General features: G+C 35.1%; 1 protein-coding gene across 1 annotated transcript in view; it reads left to right on the forward strand.

The window, feature by feature from the left end:
* Positions 1-19,981, forward strand: part of Swip-1 (EF-hand domain-containing protein D2 homolog Swip-1) — a 138,082-nt gene extending 118,101 nt beyond the window's left edge. The window contains exons 2-4 of the mRNA XM_069840597.1: positions 7,028-7,175; positions 13,292-13,426; positions 19,645-19,981. Of these exons, the coding sequence (XP_069696698.1) occupies positions 7,028-7,175; positions 13,292-13,426; positions 19,645-19,806 (445 nt within the window). The 3' untranslated portion in view covers positions 19,807-19,981. The remainder of the gene's footprint in view (positions 1-7,027; positions 7,176-13,291; positions 13,427-19,644) is intronic.
* Positions 19,982-20,832: the final 851 nt, after the last annotated feature.

Genomic DNA, 20,832 nt, shown 5'->3' on the forward strand with positions numbered 1-20,832 from the left:
CAGTTTACAGAAGAAGAAAAAATTCAAGTAAAGAATCAATGAAAGCTAAGAAGGAAAAAGAAAAATGATAATGGTGCGTCAATTTTTTCCATACACTGAATTAGAGTCCATATAGGTGGTTCCGTAAAAGTTTGACTGACTCTGACTAACTATGAGGAGGGCCAGTTCATTCAGAAAAGATTTGTGCAGTCCTAGAGTCTTACAGAATTGAGAAGAGAAGTTGGGTATCGTTCCTCTTGCTCCAAACATCAATCCCGTAACACTGATATTGTGAAGTTGGTATTTATCTTTATAATACGGGATGGTTGGAACGTAGATTGCTCGTTTCTCCTCATGTACGTCTTCGGGCTGTCCTTTATACGTTTCAAACCTGATGGTGGGGTCGATTATCATACCCTGAGACAGGGATTCGCTAATGGCGATTATGTCAATTCGTCTGTTACTGCCATTGTCGGCGGTTCCGTGGACTTCTTCATAGACGGTGTATTTTAGTTTTCTAAGGGTAGCGGCCAATTTAGTTCTAATTGCATGGTGCCTATGTATACGCAATGTTTCGCCATAAGGGCAGGCTCCCAGGACATGTCCAAGGGTTTCTATCTCACTGAGGCATCGCCTGCAGTGGTTGTCCTGAGACCTACCGGGTATGGCTCTTACAGCGCTTACGTTGGCAGTCATCTTGATAGCCTCCTTCCATTCACCGCTAGTCATTCCATCGGGCTTAGTTATCCATTTGGTAGAGGGAGTGAATTCACTGTACAGAATAACGCCTTTTCCCTTTTGAGGTAAGTTGCACCATGCGTTGTACTCTCGCTGGCGTAATTCGGTCCTAATTTTTCTGGTGTTTATTACTGCACTCGTAGAAGTTAGGTGTTCAGTTTCATCGATTTGAAGGTTGTTCAAACAATGTTTAGCTTCCTCCATTAGACATCTAGTGTTGTTTATGTACATATTATTACACATATTCAACTTCATGCAAGAGTTGACGTGTTGCAAGTAGGCTTCCCAACGTGCGCAGAAAATACCTAAGCCTTTAAATTTTTTGTCGGAATACAACATATTGTCTGAAATATCTCCAGGAAGTTGTAGGATGTCCTTAATTGAGCTTTTAATAAGAAGATCTACATCTTTGAGGAACTTGACAGGTAATTTATCGGGAGGGGTTGTTTGAAAAGGATATACAAGCTTCGGACAAATGAAGGAAGAAACCACGTTGTATTTTTGGTAAGGCTGGAGCAAGGGTGAGGTGGTCAGACGGTTCTAACTCAGATCGGAGGGCTTCCATAGTTCTCGCGGAGTCGAAAACGGTTTCGTCATTGTAAGTTACTCCAAGATATTTAACGGTTTCATTGATGTCTAATGCGGGCACTTCTGTAGTGGAATCGAGGTAAATAGAAGACGTATTAAGTTTGCCGTTTACAATAGAGATGCATTTAGATTTTTTCGCGTTAATCTCCAATCCAATTTCATGAAGTCTTCTAGTTGCTATTTCGGCAATATGTTTGGCAGCTTCAGAGTCTTTCCCAACAATTACCATATCATCAGCGAAGCTCAGAACGGTTACTATTTTATTATAAAATTTGTATTAACCCTTAAATTGGCAAAACTTCATTTCTCACACTAGTTTATTAAACCTTGTCGGACTGTAAAGAAAACAACTATCGCAATGTTCATATTTTATATGTTGTACAATATTATAGTATTGTGAAATTTTAATTTTCCTACCAATTTTTTTTCTATTCTATTAAAATTATAGCATATAGCCTATTAACCCGTTGTATCCCATAGGATACTTTGTCAATTTAAGGGTTAAACGACCACTGCTGGTTCCATGAAAAATTGGTCTTTCAGAGGCGTGGTCTCTCAATAGGAGTTTTTTTTACACAAATAATTGGTTGAAACGTTTCTATATTAATCAAATAAAAAACATGGAGCATATTGCTAACAATAAAAGCTTGAGATAAAAACTTTATTTCTTATTTTACGTTATTTTTACAATTTTCTCCTTTGATTCATTACATACTCCGCTTCAAAAAATCATAAATTGAACTCTGCTTAATTTTTTTAGATTTCGTTTTTACAACCTAATTTTCAAAACTATTCTTTAACATGTTAAAAAAAAGTTCATTATATGTTCTCCATTCATACAGTCCTTCAGTGGTGCCGATTGTTGCATTAGCTGAATATTACATAAGGCTTCTTCTAGTGACATTTTTTTCGGGTTGAAATTCTCTCTTGACTTTAACCTCGTCATCGATGGGTTCATCACCGGATTTTTCTAATAGGTAGGAGGAAGAAGAAATAAATTATTGTACTGTAATTAACAAGTAACGATTTGATTTGTCTGTACAAAACGAAAAGTAAAACCGTCATACGGCATGAGAAATCTTACCTTTCAAGAAACTGTTAAACAGCTGTGCAAATAATGTGTCATACGTCGGAAGCCGTTAGCAAACGGTCATTGTATCTTTTTCCTAGCAATACCGAAGAACATTCCTTAAGGGATTAAGGACAGAGATGGACATTCAGCGTGAATACGATACCACTTAACAAATTTGCCAAACATCATTTTAACTTCTAGTACTCTAACGAATTTCTTGGAATTTATTTACGCTACAGTAATGTAATAAAATACTAAATTGTAAATTTTAAAAACACAGTATGGTCTTTTAAAAGGGGGGAAATTAATAAAATGGCTATTTAATCACTGGTCGATGGTCGGGGAGAGAGGTGGTCTCTTAAAAGGGGTGTGATTTACTTGGTTTTTATGGATGCTTAATTCGGTTCTTTAAAAATCGGTCTTTAGGAGGAGTGGTCTCTCAATAGGGGTGGTTTTTCAGACAGGTTTTACTGTAGGCTTATAGAATTGCATATACTGTATTTAGACTCTAATAATGATGCAATAATTTCAAGTTTGCAGCTGAAGAACCAGATGGTGGTGATGGAATAAGTTTAGCTGCAAAGAAGTCAATGATAATAAGTTTAATACCGTAATCGAAAGTCCACATGGATGGTTGGATCAAGGTAGTGTAATTACTAAAAATGTATCAGCTTCAATAAATAACGTGGTGTAAAAGATTCACCACTTACAGATTCTTCATCCAATTTTTTGTTTTTATTATTGACGGTCGTTATTTACTGTATTCGACTTACACGTCAGAGATCTGGTTTCAAATCCCGACATGTTCTGGTGGAGTTTCTGACTCGTGAAGGAGACGTTGGAAAATCCCACCCCCCCTCCAGATACTCCCATTTTGTTGTAACAACTCGCTAGTTGTCCATTATAATCTTGTTGCCACCTTCAGTAAGTTCAGTCGAATGATCATTCAAGCCATCTATGTTCTGCAATTGTAAATCTGTGATATCTGTGGTAGATCATCTTAGAGTATTTAGACTTTAAGTCGACCTGGGTGGCGCACTCGATAGTGCTGGAATTCTGTGCCCGAGGTTGCAGGTTCGATCCCGGCCCAGGTCGGCTCATGTCAGTAGATTTAGTGGCATGTAAAAGAACTCCTACGGGAGAAAATTCGGGCACACCGGCGACGCTGACATAACCTCGGCAGATGCGAGCGTCGTTAAATAAACTATAATTTTGTCTAGATTTTTAACTTTAATTTCACCGTTTCCCCATTATGTCTGTATCTCAGCTTCCATGGCGTCACAAGAAATACAGTATTGTTTTCAATATTACAAAATATAACGAAAATATGAGGAGACTAACAGAAATGTTTGATGTACATAAAACATTACTCAAGCCGCACAAGGAATGGTGCTGGCAGAGCACCATAAAAGATTGTGATTTACTGTGGTGGTATCTGGCAGTGCTGTGATCTGAATTGGCCACTTCCTTTTGGTGGTAGGGAGGGTTGCTTCGTGGATACATGTTTAATGTCAACGAATTGAGTATAATTCGTGTCAATGTATGATGATCAGACAGAACAACTAACATTTATAGTCGTCGTCGTCGTCATCATCATCATCATCATCATCATCATCATATCATCATCATCATCATCATCATCGTCTTCATCTCATCAGCCACCGGCATAGCTCAAGCGGTAGCGCATTTGCCTGCTAATTCGGAACTGTGCTTGGGCGTGAGTTTGATTTCCACTTGGGACGATTACCTTACTGGGCTTATTTAGAGGTTTTCTCCAACTGTAAATGGAGTGTCAAATAATCATGGCTAATCCTCGGTCCCTTTTCACCAAATACCATCACGCCATCACCAATTCCATTAATGCTGAAATCTCGCTACCACAAATAACCAGACCTACAGTAGTTGATGGAGCAGTGTTAAATAACCAACTAAAAAAACTTATATAATTTTAATACAGTGACTTACAATTATTTTTCTTGAAATATCTTGAGAAATTTTTAGACTTCAGACGCGGGCCAGAAAACGTAAATAATTTCAAACACTTAAGAAAAAGATGTATTTTTATTTAGGATTAGTTGAAGTGTTGAACAATTTGTATGATGTCTAATATAATATAAAAATAGCAGTTTTATTTTTCAATAATTTTGTCGGAAAATATTTTTACTCTATTTTATATTTCAGTTGACTAAAAAACATCTGAATTGCATAAATTAGAACGATTTTTACAGAAAATTTGGTGGAGGGCTGTACGTGGCTGTATATTATTCAAAGCATCTTGAAGGCAGCTAGTTGATAATATATTTCTGGAACAATGTTCTACATTAATTATATCGGAATTATTTTGATTCACACCTGTAGGTTGATGCAAATATTGACAAAACGTAGGATGCAAATTTCTTGCAATTTCGAAAGTTACTCAAATATTTTGTCCAAAAAAATTGTGATACTGTTAAAATTACTTACATTTTTCTGAGACCTGAATGTTACAAATTTTAAATTGTACGCTATGTTGGCCTACCTCGGATAAAATTTATTTTGTGTCTTCAGGAATGTTATTTAGCCTATGTGTGACGGTGTTAAAACGAAAGTATTTTTATAAATTTTGGCATTGTAAATTCGGCCAATCTTGCCTCATAATCTTCTACAATACTTCATAAAAAATATATCACTTAATCTTTAATAGACGCGAGTAAGATTTCTTTTGTTTCATCTCTTAGCATTTATCAAACAATCAATAAATATAACTTAAAGGTAAAAGGATCTCCATCACACGCCATGAAGGAGCGTAGGGAGCACAGAAGTAGAGCTCCAGAACGGAATCAATGATTAATTGAACTGAATTTATGCAACGTCCACAACAAAAACTGAAAACACATTTCAGCTACAAATATTTTATTAATTGAAAAATGTAGATGCACTTTAACATCATCTTACATCTATGAATGAATTCCGAAAAGAGCAATTAAAATAAAGACAGCTGTTATGAAATTTAACCATGCTGTATATCGGTTCAAGGTGCGAGGGTCATTTCATAAATAATGCACACGTTGGTAGAACTGTGAAGTGAATGAAGCAATACCAATGCAAATTACGTCTGTTGTAGCTGAAGGCTTCTGGAACAAGCATGTGTGTTCGTTTCGTTCATAGCATACTCTATGTTTAGGCAACGAGAGCTAGAAATAGAGCCTACACGTGTCTTGGGTATTGTGACAATTGAAGATTAAAGATCGAATCTTTACATGGCAAAAACTCCTCAGAAATGCACAGTGCTTTGAGTGCAGTTTGTAGTGAATTACAGTGAATCGCAGTAGTGTTACTCGTTAGGCTACTCGTTTTCATGATGGTCGTGTCAGCATAGATCAGGAAGGCCGAAAACATCAACGGATGAACAAAGTGTGAAACTTGTGGCGGATGCTCTTGAAGATCGTCGAGAGACGTGTGAAGAAGTTTCAGAAGCTACGAGGACTATCAACTTTAGAATTCAGTATTTTGACAAATTATTTGAAGAAGAGACAAATTTATGCACGAATGGTCTTTCACTGTTTGACTGCTGAACAGAAGCACGAACGCCTGAACATTGCAAACTTGCGGAAACAAAGACTCTACATTGAAGGTTAACCATTTTTTTTGTAATTCTCGCTATTGATGAAACGTGGACTAGACATTTGAGCCGGAGTTGAAATCACAGTGAAATGAGTTTTTGCCACGTGAAGATTCGATCTTAATTTACGATCTTTGATCTTCAATCGACACAGTGTCCGAGACCTGTGTAGGCTCCATTTCTAATTCTCGTTACCTATACAAAGAGTATGCTATACAACTGACGTAATTTTCATTAGTGTTGCGTCATCCACTTCACAGCTCTACCAACGTGTGTATTTATAAAATGACCCTCGTAATTTTTAAGAAATCTTTAAGTAGGATCGACTGATTTGGAATTTTTCTGTTCCTGTATTTCTGTAAAAAAAAAAAAAAACTACAGTTACACCTGAACGCATGTGTACCTAAAATTGATACTAAGGTCATTTGACTAAATAAGACTTCTCTTCTTAGTGCACGAACTGAAATTCGATAAGAAGGTAAAACTTTCGGATACAGATTACTACACTCCAGTTCTATGCTCTGCACAAAATGAGGTTTTCTGAATCCATGGAGTGACGATTTAATAATAATAATAATAATAATAATAATAATAATAATAATAATAATAATAATATTATAATAATAATGGCTTTATTTAACCTGGCAGAGTAAGGCCGTAAGGCCTTCTCTTAACACTCAACCAGGATTAAAACTTGCTTACATAGTTGAACATACAGCTGGATCGGATTTAAGTAATTACATACTGATACGATTTAGGTACATAATGAGATCAAAATAGGTAGTTACATAAAAATTTACCTCATAAAATAAAAATAAACCTAGTGGAATAACTTGCATATTAATATTATTAGAATCAAATACGAATCACACAAAAACAGAAGTCGATAATTCAATAAAAAATGTACACAGTAAAAATAAAAATAAACACATTGGAATACATATTAGTATTAGATTAATACGCCAGTATTTATTTTCCAATCTCTTACATTTACACTTTCGAAAAATCAGTCGGTGTGATTTTTAACAACGCTGATCTTCCTGTTGCAGATATGATGAAGGCCATGATGGGTATCTGGATTTGGGAGAGCTCAAGAGAATGATGGAGAAGTTGGAGGCACCCCAGACTCACCTCGGACTGAAAGCCATGATCAAAGAGGTGGACGAAGATGGAGACAATAAGATCAGTTTCAGAGAGGTAGACCTACAGTATATCACTACTGAATTTTGATGTTTAAATTGAAAAACAGGAAGTATATTAACATTTTTCAAGCCATCTTATGGGTCAGTGGACTTAAGAGTAGTCATATAACTTTATTATCAAAGTGTTACAAAAACTAATTTAGAAATAATTTGTTTAAATACGCGTTCTTTCCATTCCTGCTTCAGAAATTTCATTCTCAGTCTGCTGAAATATTTTTATTTTTTTCATACGAAGCACAGAGCGAAAGTATTGTTACAATTGAAGGGCTTGGGACAACAAAGTGACAAGCCACGCTCAAATTTTACAGGAAAACAACTCTTAAAGATTTAAGACTTAAGGGCTGTTTTCCTGTAAAATTTGAGTGTGGCTTGTCATTATGTTGCCCTAAGCCCTTCAATTCAAAATAATTATATATTTAAAAATATTAATCAAATACAAGTTTTAGCATCCCGGATACCGGTACAGAAAACTGCATTATTCATATTGTCTGTACAGAGATTTCTCCTAATCTACTGGGAGAATGTTGTCCAAATTCGGTATGTATGATTCAGTTTCAGAAATTTACTTGATAGCTTTGCACAAAGGCGGGTCTTCACTACAAACCTAGCATTCTCCAATGTTCCCTATTTTCCGCCTTGCTCTTAGTCTCATAATGTCATAATGATTCACGTAAAACATATCCAGGTTCAGCAAAACATTAATGAACATTTAAACTGAATAAGAAGAAATACTGACACCTACTCAAAGATAGCCAAATTAATACTATTTTATTCTTGATAACGATTGTTTCATTTTAATGGTTCATTTCTGTGGTGTTCGGGTAAAGGAGTAGAAGTCATTTTTTTGTCCAGGTGGAATTTTGTTCCCCAGATGAACACAAGTTAAATTATACAAGTGGGTGTGCAAGAATCAAAGAATACTAACAGTGATATGTTTTATTTGTGTAGAAAATTATTTGTAATAAGGGTTCCAAGTTTAATTTTCATTTATCTCCGAACTCATTTTTATGACTTATCTCCCTTTACCCAAACACCACAGATTTAACGGCGTGATTATCTAGCATCGATGGAATTGGTGACGTGTATGATATTTTAGAGACTTTGAGTGAAGAGGATTATCTGACTTTCGCCTTATATTTGGGGCCAATTTCAAGCGTGACGTAATTACATTTGTAGACATTTTCATAATAAACTTTTCGCATTGGCGGCTCACCACCAACTTTCTTGGGGGTTCAAATAATTCGGAAAAATTATTCTTTGCAGAGATCGAATAGTTTGTATATCGTACTGGTTCTAATTTACAGGCTCTTTGAATTAGACGAGGATCACATCAGTTTCGCTTCAACATATCTTCGAGTGCTGTGGTTTTCTATCTCAAACATTGATAGTGAGAGAGGATTCTCGACATATAGTCTAAGGATATTTTATTTGATCGACAAGTTCGTTTCTCATGTTCAAATGCTAAAACTATGCTCAGCCTTTATATTCAAGAGCAGGATAGTTAAGTGCTGTAAACCAATGTAAGATTTGCTGTTCGGGATCACATTGAACTCGCTCCAGTTTGTGAACTGAACAGAATACTAATGAATACTTCTCATAAATATGTGGAACTGATGTTAAGTAATAGGATAGCGTACTTCTCAAGAAAGAAATTGGTTTACGTAACTTAATATTCATAATATTGAAAGTACCAGGAAATTTGTAACATTTAAAAATACCAACATGAAATATGAGCACAAACTTTAATATTTCCAAGAAATATTAATCGAAATCATGATAAAATAAGCACTGAAATGTAGCTAAAATAATCCCCGCAAAATCACATTCCTATAACCTGTTTCTTTTAAAGATGGGACATGATAGTTAAGCGGCTGAGTTTGGAACTACAGCCCTATGTTGCCAATATGGACTACCACGCTGTCAGCTGATGGGATTGATGACTGACGTTAAAACATTCGTTGACAATTTACGCGAAGGTAAAAAACGATACAAAAATCGACAAAAAATAAAAGACAAAATGTATCAATGCTAACATTGTGTGCACAATAAATGACGCCAAGAGAGCTACTGAATACTCACCACGTGGGAACTGTAACTTTGGCAACTCAACCGTTGTTACCATGGCAACAGGCCTACTACACTATGTGACATTCAGTTGTTTTTTTCCGATCGTAGCGCTTATGTCATGTCCCATCTTTCAAATAAACAGGTATAGCTATAGGGAGGGAGAAAATAGGAAAGAATGGAAAATTCTGGATGTGTAGTGAAAGACCTTCCCATGGACAGAATACTTTATGTATGTATGTATGTATGTATGTATGTATGTATGTATGTATGTATGTATGTATGTATGTATGTAGCTATAGGAGGGAGGGGGAGAGAGAGAGAGAGAGAGAGAGAGAGAGAGAGAGAGAGAGAGAGAGAGAGAGAGAGAGAGGAGGGATGCGTAAAAAGAGACGAGGGTGCGAGTAGTGGTCGCCCTCCAGCGCGAACTTCCACGCCTGGCCCTATCAGTCATACAGTACTTTGTAGCGATTTCACTATGTATGACAACCATACAACACCCCCTCACTTACTCCCAGCTCCCTCACTGAAACCAGTCGGCAGAGTGTTCGATCCTACTTGTAGCGTTTCCTACTTGGCAAGTAACTTGCGCATCGATATCAGCAAAACAACCAGGGGCGGCTCGTCCATAAGAGCTGCGGAGCTGCAGCACTCCCTGCTTTGACAGGAAAATAAAAATAATATTTATTTTAATTTGTAGAAGAATTGTTACAGCTTTTATTGGTATTTTGCTTTATATTTCAACTGGCCGGGAATATGTACTATTATCTTATGCATAATCTTTTTGCGCGTCGACTGTATTGGAATTAACACTGCATTCAAAGTCGTCCTGAGATCTGCAGGGTGGTCAGCTCATAGAGAGTGTGTCTTGCTTGGTCAGGGGGTAGAGAGGTGAAGGGAAGCAGAGGGAAACTGCCGCTGTTTAAAACCCATATCTCGCTGCAGTGGCTTGCAGAGCCAGACCACAAGGGATCTTTCCTCTCCTCCCACACCGCTATTGTAATGCTGCGTCAAATAGATTCTCTATTCCCATGAAACTTAATGACAAAATTTTTATTTTCTTTTCACATACTTATTGTTGTAGAATCTTATCGAGTTAATATAACAAAATTAATATTATTACGTATATATCCAGCCTCCAGCAGAACCTAATACTTACTTACTGGCTTTTTAAGGAACCCGGAGGTTCATTGCCGCCCTCACATAAGCCCGCCATTGGTCCCTATCCTGAGCAAGATTAATCCATTCTCTATCCTCATATCCCACCTAATATTTGCCTTAACTCAAAATGATTGCACGAGTAGAATCCTTTTGATTTAGCACGTAAAATACGAAAGAGACTTCTTTTCCAGTTTTAGAAAATTGTTGACTGAGTGTTGCTGTGGTGTGACGTCTTAAGTCAGGAAGTTTTGGTTTTTCGATATGTAGTGCGTTTATTTTTGCCCTATACTTATTAGTAATGGTATCAAGAAGTGAAATTTGTATGTACCGAAATCTACTGCAGCTCTCCCAATCCACAAGTTCACGAGCCGCCACTCCATATAGGTGCTCTGCCTTAAAGATTTCATAATATGCCTCCAGTATAATGATGGACATGAATCTTTTCTGATTTTTTTTTTTTGTAAGTCTTTAGCGCGAGGTGACTACCAGTTTATATCATCTCATTGGAGGAATTCTTTAACTTTTTCTGTAGGAAGTGTGATCCGTTTTTCACTGGGTTTCGTATTCATGAAGGATGTGTGCACTCCCAACCGTTCGGTTAACATCGAAACAACTTCTTATTTTTTCCGAGGACCCGAAGACAACACTTTTGAAACATGTTTCACTGCTTTTCCAAGTGTTTGTACTTATATGCAATGTTGTGTCACCCCAGTTATTTCAGTACTTGAAGATTTTACAGCTTCATTCTGTTCCGCACTTCTCTTTTTCAGTTCACGATGTTTTTCACGTAATATTTTATTTTTTTACGATGTCACCTCAATTCAGAAGAGCTCATTTTTTTCGTTTCTTTTGCCTTTCGCGTTGTTTTTGCCTGTAATTTTCAGCTTTCTTTTTTTCTTCTAGCACGTTCTGCTAGAGTAAAACCCGTTCTGTGCAATTTAAAATTTGTAACATTCAAGACCCAGAAAAACTAAAGCAATTTTAACGGTATCACTTTCTTGACAAAATATATGGATAACTTTCCAAATTGCAATAAATTTGCATTTGTCAGTGTTTGCATCAATCTACAAGTATGAACCAAAATTATCTCGATAAAATTAATATAGAAAATTGTTACAGGAATAGATTACCAAACCGCGATAATAACTTGTAATGATTAAAACTGTTTCAAATGATGCTCAAGCGCAGTATTGTATTGTGGACCCTGCAAAATAGTAATCGTTAATACCGTATTGGCCCGAAAATAAGCCGCACTTTTATCAAAATTTTAACTGTGAAAAGTTAAGATGTGGCTTATATTCGCGACCCTGGTTTTTATAACATTTCAGCATATCGTATGCTTTTTAAAAATGATGAAGTGAATAGTGAAGTCAGTGATGATAGTGAATAGGGCAATGAAAATGTGTTAGGCACATAACACTGTGCTGGTATACCGATATACTATATGTTAAATAAGTTTACTTGTTAATGCTTAAGTTAACTATTGATACCGTGCCTAACAAGGAAATAAATCTGATGAAGGAAAATCCTGTGGTAGGCGTGTTGTTACCCAAATGTTACATAGGTATATGAAATAAAATTGCTGCGATTAACTTTTTTGCCTTTTATCTATTTGAAAGGGATGTTGGTCCGACAAGTTAACAAGTAAATGAAGATAAATATCAAAGATCCTTCAATAATTGTCTATATTTTAAACCTAATGCATAATACAAAAGATTACATTAGATTACACACATAAAACACCTATGCGACTAGCGCTTTCGCTATTAAGATAGCATCTTCAGGTCTGGTTTGCATATTATTAAGCTTTTCACATAAAGACATAGATGGAAATGTAACATAATGAAATGTAATAAAGTACACGACGTGAGGAAAATACAATATTAAAACAACAGTACAAAAGGGCAAAGTAAAATGACTTGAACAACAAGCAATGGTTGTAATAATTCAAACCTCTATAAAGTCTAGAAATTAAGATAGTAAAAGACATGCCTTGAGATAAAAGTCTGCAAAACATATGTGCAAATAATATTTTAAATTTTTTACTCTTTTAACTGTTTTTGTTACATTTTATAAGCTGCATATATATATATATATATTTTTTTTTTTAATTTTTTTATTTTAGTAGGTTATTTTACGACGCTTTATCAACAGCTTAGGTTATTTAGCGTCTGAATGAGATGAAAGTGATAATGCCGGTGAAATGAGTCCGGGGTCCAGCACCGTAAGTTACCCAGCATTTGCTCATCTTGGGTTGAGGGAAAACCCCAGAAAAACCTCAACCAGGTAACTTGCCCCGACCGGGAATCGAACCCGGGCCACCTGGTTTCACGGCCAGACGCGCTGACCGTTACTCCACAGGTGTGGACAGCTACATATATGTTTTGCAGACTTTTATCTCAAGGCATGTCTTTTACTATCTTAATTTCTAGACTTTATAGATGTTTGAATTATTACAACCATTGCTTGTTGTTCAAGTCATTTTACTTTGCCTTTTTGTACTGTTATTTTAATATTGTATTTTCCTCACGTCGTGTACTTTATTACATTTCATTATGTTACATTTCCATCTATGTCTTTATGTGAAAAGCTTAATAATATGCAAACCAGACCTGAAGATGCTATCTTAATAGCGAAAGCGCTAGTCGCATAGGTGTTTTATGTGTGTAACCTAATGTAATCTTTTGTATTATGCATTAGGTTTAAAATATGGACAGTTATTGAAGGACCTTTGATATTTATCTTCATTTTCTATCTATTTGCCTTTTTCTTTTCCCCCTCCCTCTCACTCGAATTTGTAGGATGCGGATTATATTCGAGTGCGGCTTATTTTCGGGGTAATACGATAATTAAAGTTGCATAACCATACACACTTTATTGTTTCAGTTTCTGCTTATCTACCGCAAGGCTAAAGCTGGAGAATTGGCCGAAGAAAGTGGACTCAGCAAATTGGCGATGCTAACAGAGATAAGTGTTGAGGAAGTAGGTGTTGGGGGAGCCAAAAACTTCTTTGAAGCAAAGGTAAACTTTTATATAACATTCATTCATTGTATCACTTGTCTCATTCATTCATTCATAGTATTCTGCCCAAGAATAGGTCTTTCAATGCAAACCTTGTATTCTCCAATCTTCCCTATTCTCCGTCTTCCTGTTATTCTCAGCATATTATCCATACTTAATGTTGTCTATCATCTAATATCTTCATCTGCTCCGAACTTTTTCTCCCTTTCACCATTTCTTCAGTGCATCGTTCAGTAGGCAGTTTCTTCTTAACCAGTAACCTAGCCAATTTCTTTTCTCTTCCTGATCATTTTAAGCGTTATTCTTTCTTCATCCACGCCTTCTAGCACAGCTTCATTTCTTATTCTGTCCATTTCACACACTTCATTGTTCTTCATATCCACATTTCAAATGTTTCTAGTTGTTTTTCTTCACTTCGTCGTATGTCCAGATTTCTTCCTCAATGTCACACTCCACACGATGCACTTCACCAGTCTCTTCTTAGTTCTTTCTCCAGAAGTCCGCAGAAGCTTCATTAATTCATTCATTCATTCATTCATTCATTCATTCATTCATTCATTCATTCATAATTTTCTGTCAAATGGCACTCGCTCACAACACTTTATCACACTCTCCATTCCTAAACACAGAACATCCTTCTACTCTTCATCTTTCACAATCTCTGCAGCTCATCTCTGGAACTCTCTACCACAACATGTCAGAGACTGTCGGACATTGTCTAGTTTCAAAAATAAATTAAAATTGCACTTTTTGAATTAGATTCCTTTCAGTTATAAGCCCTTTTCTCTGCCATAGTTTTGTAAAAATATAGGCTATATATTTCTTTTTCCTTCCTTTCCCCTTTTTGTTCTCTTTATCAGCCGATGCATATATTATCATAGCCTTTTTATCGTGAATATTATTTAATTTTCGCATTTCTTTTCTTTTTTATTATTATTTTATTACATTCCATTTTGATATATTCTTCCTTACGTTTTTCCATATTAACCATTTATACTAAATAAGTTGCTTTCACTATATTCCAATGTATTTTACTTTCTTTTTTTTCTATTATGGTATTATTTTCATGTTGTTTGGTGTTGATTTTATTATGCTATTATTATTATTATTATTATTATTATTATTATTATTATTATTATTATTATTATTATTATTTTTGTAATATGTTAGTGTTCTGTTCTTTAACTTTTTGTTAAATTTTAACAACTTGTATACTTTGTGACCTGGTAGAGTGTAAGAGAAGGCCCTATGGCCTTAACACTGCCAGTATAAATAATAATAATAATAATAATAATAATAATAATAATAATAATAATAATAATAATAATAATAATAATAATAATAATAATAATTATTATTATTATTAATTATTATTATTATTATTATTAATTATTATTATTATTATTATTAATTATTATTAATTATTATTATTATTATTATTATTATTATTATTATTATCATTATCATTATTATTATTCCTATTCTTCGGTATAGCAGGAACACTGTGTCCGTGAAATTTTCAGGCCATTCGCCTTTTCATATATTTCATTGCATAATAATATAATTTTCTTCTTGTCTTCACCCAATTACGTTGTATGGCCCCATATGACAATACTGGTGGTAATAATAATGGTAATGATAATGTTGTTGATGATGACGATGATGATGGTGATGTTGTTGTTGTTTAGTCAACTGTCCGAAGACAGGTTTGAATCTCACAAATGACATCAATAAGGCATCACTCATGAGGCGATAATAGAGAGATAATAGGGTAGGGTGGTCTTTCCCCCCTCCATTGCATACATCGCTGACTGGATACATATTACACTAATCAAACTTCAGATCCATACAGACAATTTGTTCTTCCTCTGAAACTTATCGTCAAGTGAGATTTACTGCCTGATAATAGGTGTAGGCCCTACATATCAGCCAGAACCTCAATCAGAGGTAATAATAATAATAATAATAATAATAATAATAATAATAATAATAATAATAATAATGTGCCAAGGATTCGTGCTTTTTAGTAGCAGCTTTCCATAACCGAAAAAAGTATTTCCAGTCAAAAATAGAGAATAATAGCCTACACTTCCCAACATTATAACAGAAGCAGATTTTAGTCGGCCCCAGTAGCGTAGTTGGTATAGCACTGGCCTCATATGGTCGAAGTTGCGGGTTCGATCCCGGCAGATTTTAATTGCACACCCCTGAATCACGACTGCGATAACCACCCCTTTTACGTTCTTCAGCTTATTTGAGTAATTACAGCAGCAGTTTTCTGTCTTCACGCGAGGTAGGTTCAGATCAGGTTGCTACTTTTGTTTCAATACCTATAGGATTTAGTTACAGCAATAACAGACATAACGTATATAATATCTGTAGTGCTCGGGAAAAGTGACACAAGTCAGTTTCCACAAACCTTTTTTTGATAATTTATTGACAACTTACGGAACATCTGTTCGCTTGGAAAAAAATACATAGGTATTCCTCCCATTACAATAATCCATACAGAAAAAAAATCAAATCGACATAAACCTGTGTAAGTTATCAATAAATTATCAAAAAAGGTTTGTGAAAACTGACTTATGTCACTTTTCCCAAGCACTGCAGATATGTAGCATACGAATGGAACAATAAGAAAATAGAAGGACTAGCTAACACACAATTATATAGCACGTATTATTTTACCATAAGGAATCACCATAACACTGACAGACAGGTATCAAACACGGAGATATTTTTCCAGAAACGGTTCATTCAGGGAAAAAAAAATCGAGGCAAAAATATCTATGAAACTCATTTTAAAAGGCACAAATGCGAAATCATAGAATACCGGTATGTTACTAGCAGCGCTGACACACTCCATACAGAGATACAACAACAATGCAAAGATTATAAATCAAGAAATTATTTTGACTTGTCATCAGAGTCATAGTAGGATAGATATGTTATAAATAATACCCCGCAAAATGGGCTGGAAAATTATGACTTCAAAATTAGAGTTGAACTGAACGATTAAGATCTACAGAACACAATGTAGCAGAGTAAACTTAACACAAATTAATTTTTTGGAATGCCTTCCCTCTCAACCAAATTTTCGAAAACGTAGGCATGTATTAAATAGATTATAGTTTTTTAATAACATGTTCTACACATTTCCGTACTTTGTACATTGGGTGAGTCATTATACTCGTAATATTTATTTCAGAAAACCGTAAGTGCCTCATTTTCAAATTGGTGTACATAATTTAAAGTGAAGGGATATTGGTAGATTATTATGTAATGTCATAGCTTTAGATTTTTAATAACATTCATTCACTTATATCGAAATACATGAAATGAAAATGTTACTTTTCCCAGAGGTATGTGCGAAATGGTATATTAAACTTCATGTATTTCCTTTTCCCAAAAAATTTCAGAATATCAATTTGGTGAAATGAATTAAGCAGAAGCCAAATTATTTCATGAGTGTGTAGACGGAAATATACGACTCTTGGACATTTTATGCATGTTATAAATATGGTACCCGGTATACTAATAGATCTAATAATGAGATAAAAGAAACGAGTGTGCATTTCTCTTCATGAACGACATGTTTAACATGTTTAATAGACCTATATAAATTCTGTTGTCTATATAATGTATGAAAAATAATATTATTAACTATAATTTGGCATAGTTGTATGAAAAAAACCTAAAGGCATTAGTTTTAAAACATATGGAATGATGCACAGGGTGTCTCACTTGCTCTCGGTCCCAGATTTTCGCTTATATAAATCAAAGTCATGGTCGTAATTTAATAAAATTTGCTACGGACATACCACGTGTGTGAGAAGCGTGGTAACATCAAAGAAAATGTTGGAAGTGATCGCCATGAGCATCAAGGCATGTCTGCACACGCCTCTCCATGTTACGGAAAGTTTTCTCCAACATATTGGGAGTCAAAGCAGCAATTTCCTGCCAAATGTTGTCTTTCATTTGCATAAGAGTCCGTGGCTTGTTGCAATACACTCTCCTTTTCAGCATGCCTCATAAGAAGAAGTCCGGTGGTGGGGTAAGATCAGGCGATCTTGGTGGCCAAAGTCCCTTTGAAATGATTCTGTCTTCAAAGAAAGACTTGATTTCTCGCATGCTGATGTTGGAAGTGTGACTAATGGCGCCATCCTGCTGAAAATAGCCAGTACGAAGTTCCTCGTCGTCCAACTGGTTTACAAATTCAGTGAAGATTCTCATGTCCTCTGCAGTATCTACTATCGTTTCGTGAAAGATGGGGTTAATAATGTGGGTCTTGATACAGCACACCATACATAGACTGACCAGATTTTTTATGGTCCAACAGGGGACATTGGCAATTTCAAGAAAAACCACAAACGCTTACCTAGACACTCTCCATTGAAATGTTACAGAAAATACATGTAAAGATAAATATAACCTGTCCCACATTGATGTAATAGGTCTGATGGTGGGAGCACGAGGTACCATACCCTCCTTCTTTGCCAACAAATGTAACAACCTGGGGCTAACACACAGCATTGTGAAGGAAATAGCCATTAGTGCCCTCAAAGGATCGGTTCAGATATTGAGAAATCATTTGTATGGGTGTGATAATGGAAATTTCAAGTTATCTTAACCGATGGCTGTTGATTGGTTTAGATATCAATGCCAATACATAAATCCGTACTATTATTTTTCTCGCAGTATATGACATTCATATCATTCTAACCTATCTGATGATATTTTTTTCCCCTTTCTTAACTGTAAATGAGCACAAACGCTACTTAGGTGTAAATTTTTCTGACATTTTGTATATTCGATTCCCTCATTGTTTCAAATGCATATCATTTTACCTTTTAGGTCTGTTTCCAAATTATATGTAATACACTTTGTCAAATCTGGCAACCTTTTCATAAGGGAAGCTAACTTTCTTCATCTTCTAGATACACACTAAATTTGTAGAGTATCTTAAAATTATGAATTAAATACATAAAAACACATAACTCCTATATAAAGATAATTACAGTCACTAAGAATTCAATTTGAGTACTGACGCATGCATGGAAGTCTTTCACATAATATTGTACAAACTGAACCCTAACACACACATTTTACAAGTACTTGTCTGAAGAATGTATCTTTTTAAGGATCTGTTCATTCCTACACAGCTTCATACTAAGTTCTTCAAATGAGGAATGAAAGTTTCTTTTCACTTGTAGGAGTTGTAGGCCTAACAAAGCTTTAACTGTTTCAACTTTCTTTTTTTACTTTTCATCAGCCCAGATTGAGTTCATTGTGGAGAATAGTCTTTCAACTGATGAATTACTGACTGGAAGTCACATGATTATTTTGAGAAGATTTTCAAATAGAATTATTTTATTTTATTTTTTTTAATGTTGAAAAACATCATACCACTTTCACCTGTTGGTTTGTCACAAAATTTCTCATTTTTTTAACTACTGGTACTTACAAATGGATACTGCGGCAGTTCTAACACTTCCGTGCAACGCGAATGCTAGGATGACCAAAGACAAAAATGCAATATTCTTCTCAAAGAGTGCAGAATATGTCATACTGTGCTCACTGGTTCTTCTGTCTGATACTGAAAAGCATTCAGAAATGTGCATGAATCGCAGTAGTTCCATCAGGATCCTTAAATATTTATGTGTAAAATGTTATTGAAACAAAATCAAAAAATTAATTTCCGGAGACAAAAGCGGGGACATTTGCTCCCCAGGGACAGCAACTCAACACCGGGGACATCTGGTCAGCCTAACCGTACACCAATTTTAACATCATGAAGCGGTGTGTTGTGCACGGTCTAAGGATTTCTACTAGCCCATATCCGGGTATTCTGGGAATACCACACTGTCTCTATATCAGGTGCTTCACAACAAGGCTACAAGACCACAATCTTGCAAAAAACTGTAGCATATAAGCAAGCAAACAACTGTAGGATAGCATAAAATGGCCAACTCGCGCATGCGCATGCCTAGAAAGACTGTGGCTAATTCTCATTGTCACCACACTTCCCACGCATCAAGGCATGTCCGTAGCAAGTTTTATTAAATTAGGGCCTACTGTGATTAATATAAGCGAAAATCTGGGGTTGAGAGCAAGTGAGACATCCCATACTTATAAATGTAAAAACAGAACACTTAAAAAAGATTAATAATGAACCACCTTCAATTCTAACATTAATTATTATTTATTCCACATTTCAGATTGAGGAACTAAAGAAGACGAGCAAGTTTGAAGATGAAATTCGTCAAGAACAGGAGGAACGCAAACGAGAGGAAGAAGAAAAAGCACAAAGGAGAATAGCTTTTAAACAGAAGGCAGCTCTCTTTCAGAGCGACAATCAGGAAACAATTGGATCAACATGAAAAACTGACAATTTGAATAAAAACCACTATTGATGAATTACCAGCAAGCTTAAATTAAGTGCTGAATGAAAGAGTTGGCTAGTGGCATTAAAAATGGAAGTAGAATATAATATATTTTGACTTAATGCCAAATACATCAGCGTACCTTAAGCTTATAGAAGAAAGGTTTATTACCATTATCACAGACATCATTTTAAAATGTTATATATGTAATGTGATAAGAAGTTTCATTGTACATAGGCCTATAACTCTCTTAGTATTATATTTTCAATGTCAGTATTTTTTAATAAATATTATTATAAAACAACCTTATTATGAAAGTAACATGAATGTTCTCCCATAAAAATAAATAAAAATTTGGTTTGTTAGGAACAGAAAGTGAACAATGAAAAAAATGTGAATTAGCATTAAGCATTTGGAAATAAGAATGTATTCAGGAATTATTTTATGTCAACATCTAAATTGGTACCGGTAACATAGTTAAATTTGTAAACTGGATTCCTCTGTATACTCCTCATACTTAAAATAGGATTATGTTTAAGAGATATAAAAAAAATATAGATGTAAAAAGTGTAGGTTTGAGAGTACAAACATGAAGATGAGAAGATTTATAGTTCTGCGATACAGTTTTTTTTTTTTTTTTTAACTTTATGGTGCTAACACAGCACATAACATGGTTACCAGCTTTTGTACCATACAAATGAAATTGACTTTCGTGAAATGAGAAGTGCTTCATGCATGCAAATAATGTCACTCGTAACAGTGATTTCACTTCCCTATTTTTAAGTCTGATTGTAGGTTAATTTATTGCTTACGAGTGTTCAGGACATAGCGGATGGGTGTTAATACTGGAGAGAGTGAGGGGAGAAAGAGAAGTAAGAACAAAATGATCAGGAAGAGAGCAGAAAAAAACTAATAAGAATTTTATGGATATTAATAGGATAAAGTAAATGTGTAACTGAATTAATACTACAGCTTAGTTTCTCGTTTCAATTGAAAACTTGTCTAAGAATAAAGCTGCGTACT

This window comes from Periplaneta americana, chromosome 11, assembly GCF_040183065.1.
Source record: "Periplaneta americana isolate PAMFEO1 chromosome 11, P.americana_PAMFEO1_priV1, whole genome shotgun sequence".
Lineage (NCBI taxonomy): Eukaryota > Metazoa > Arthropoda > Insecta > Blattodea > Blattidae > Periplaneta > Periplaneta americana.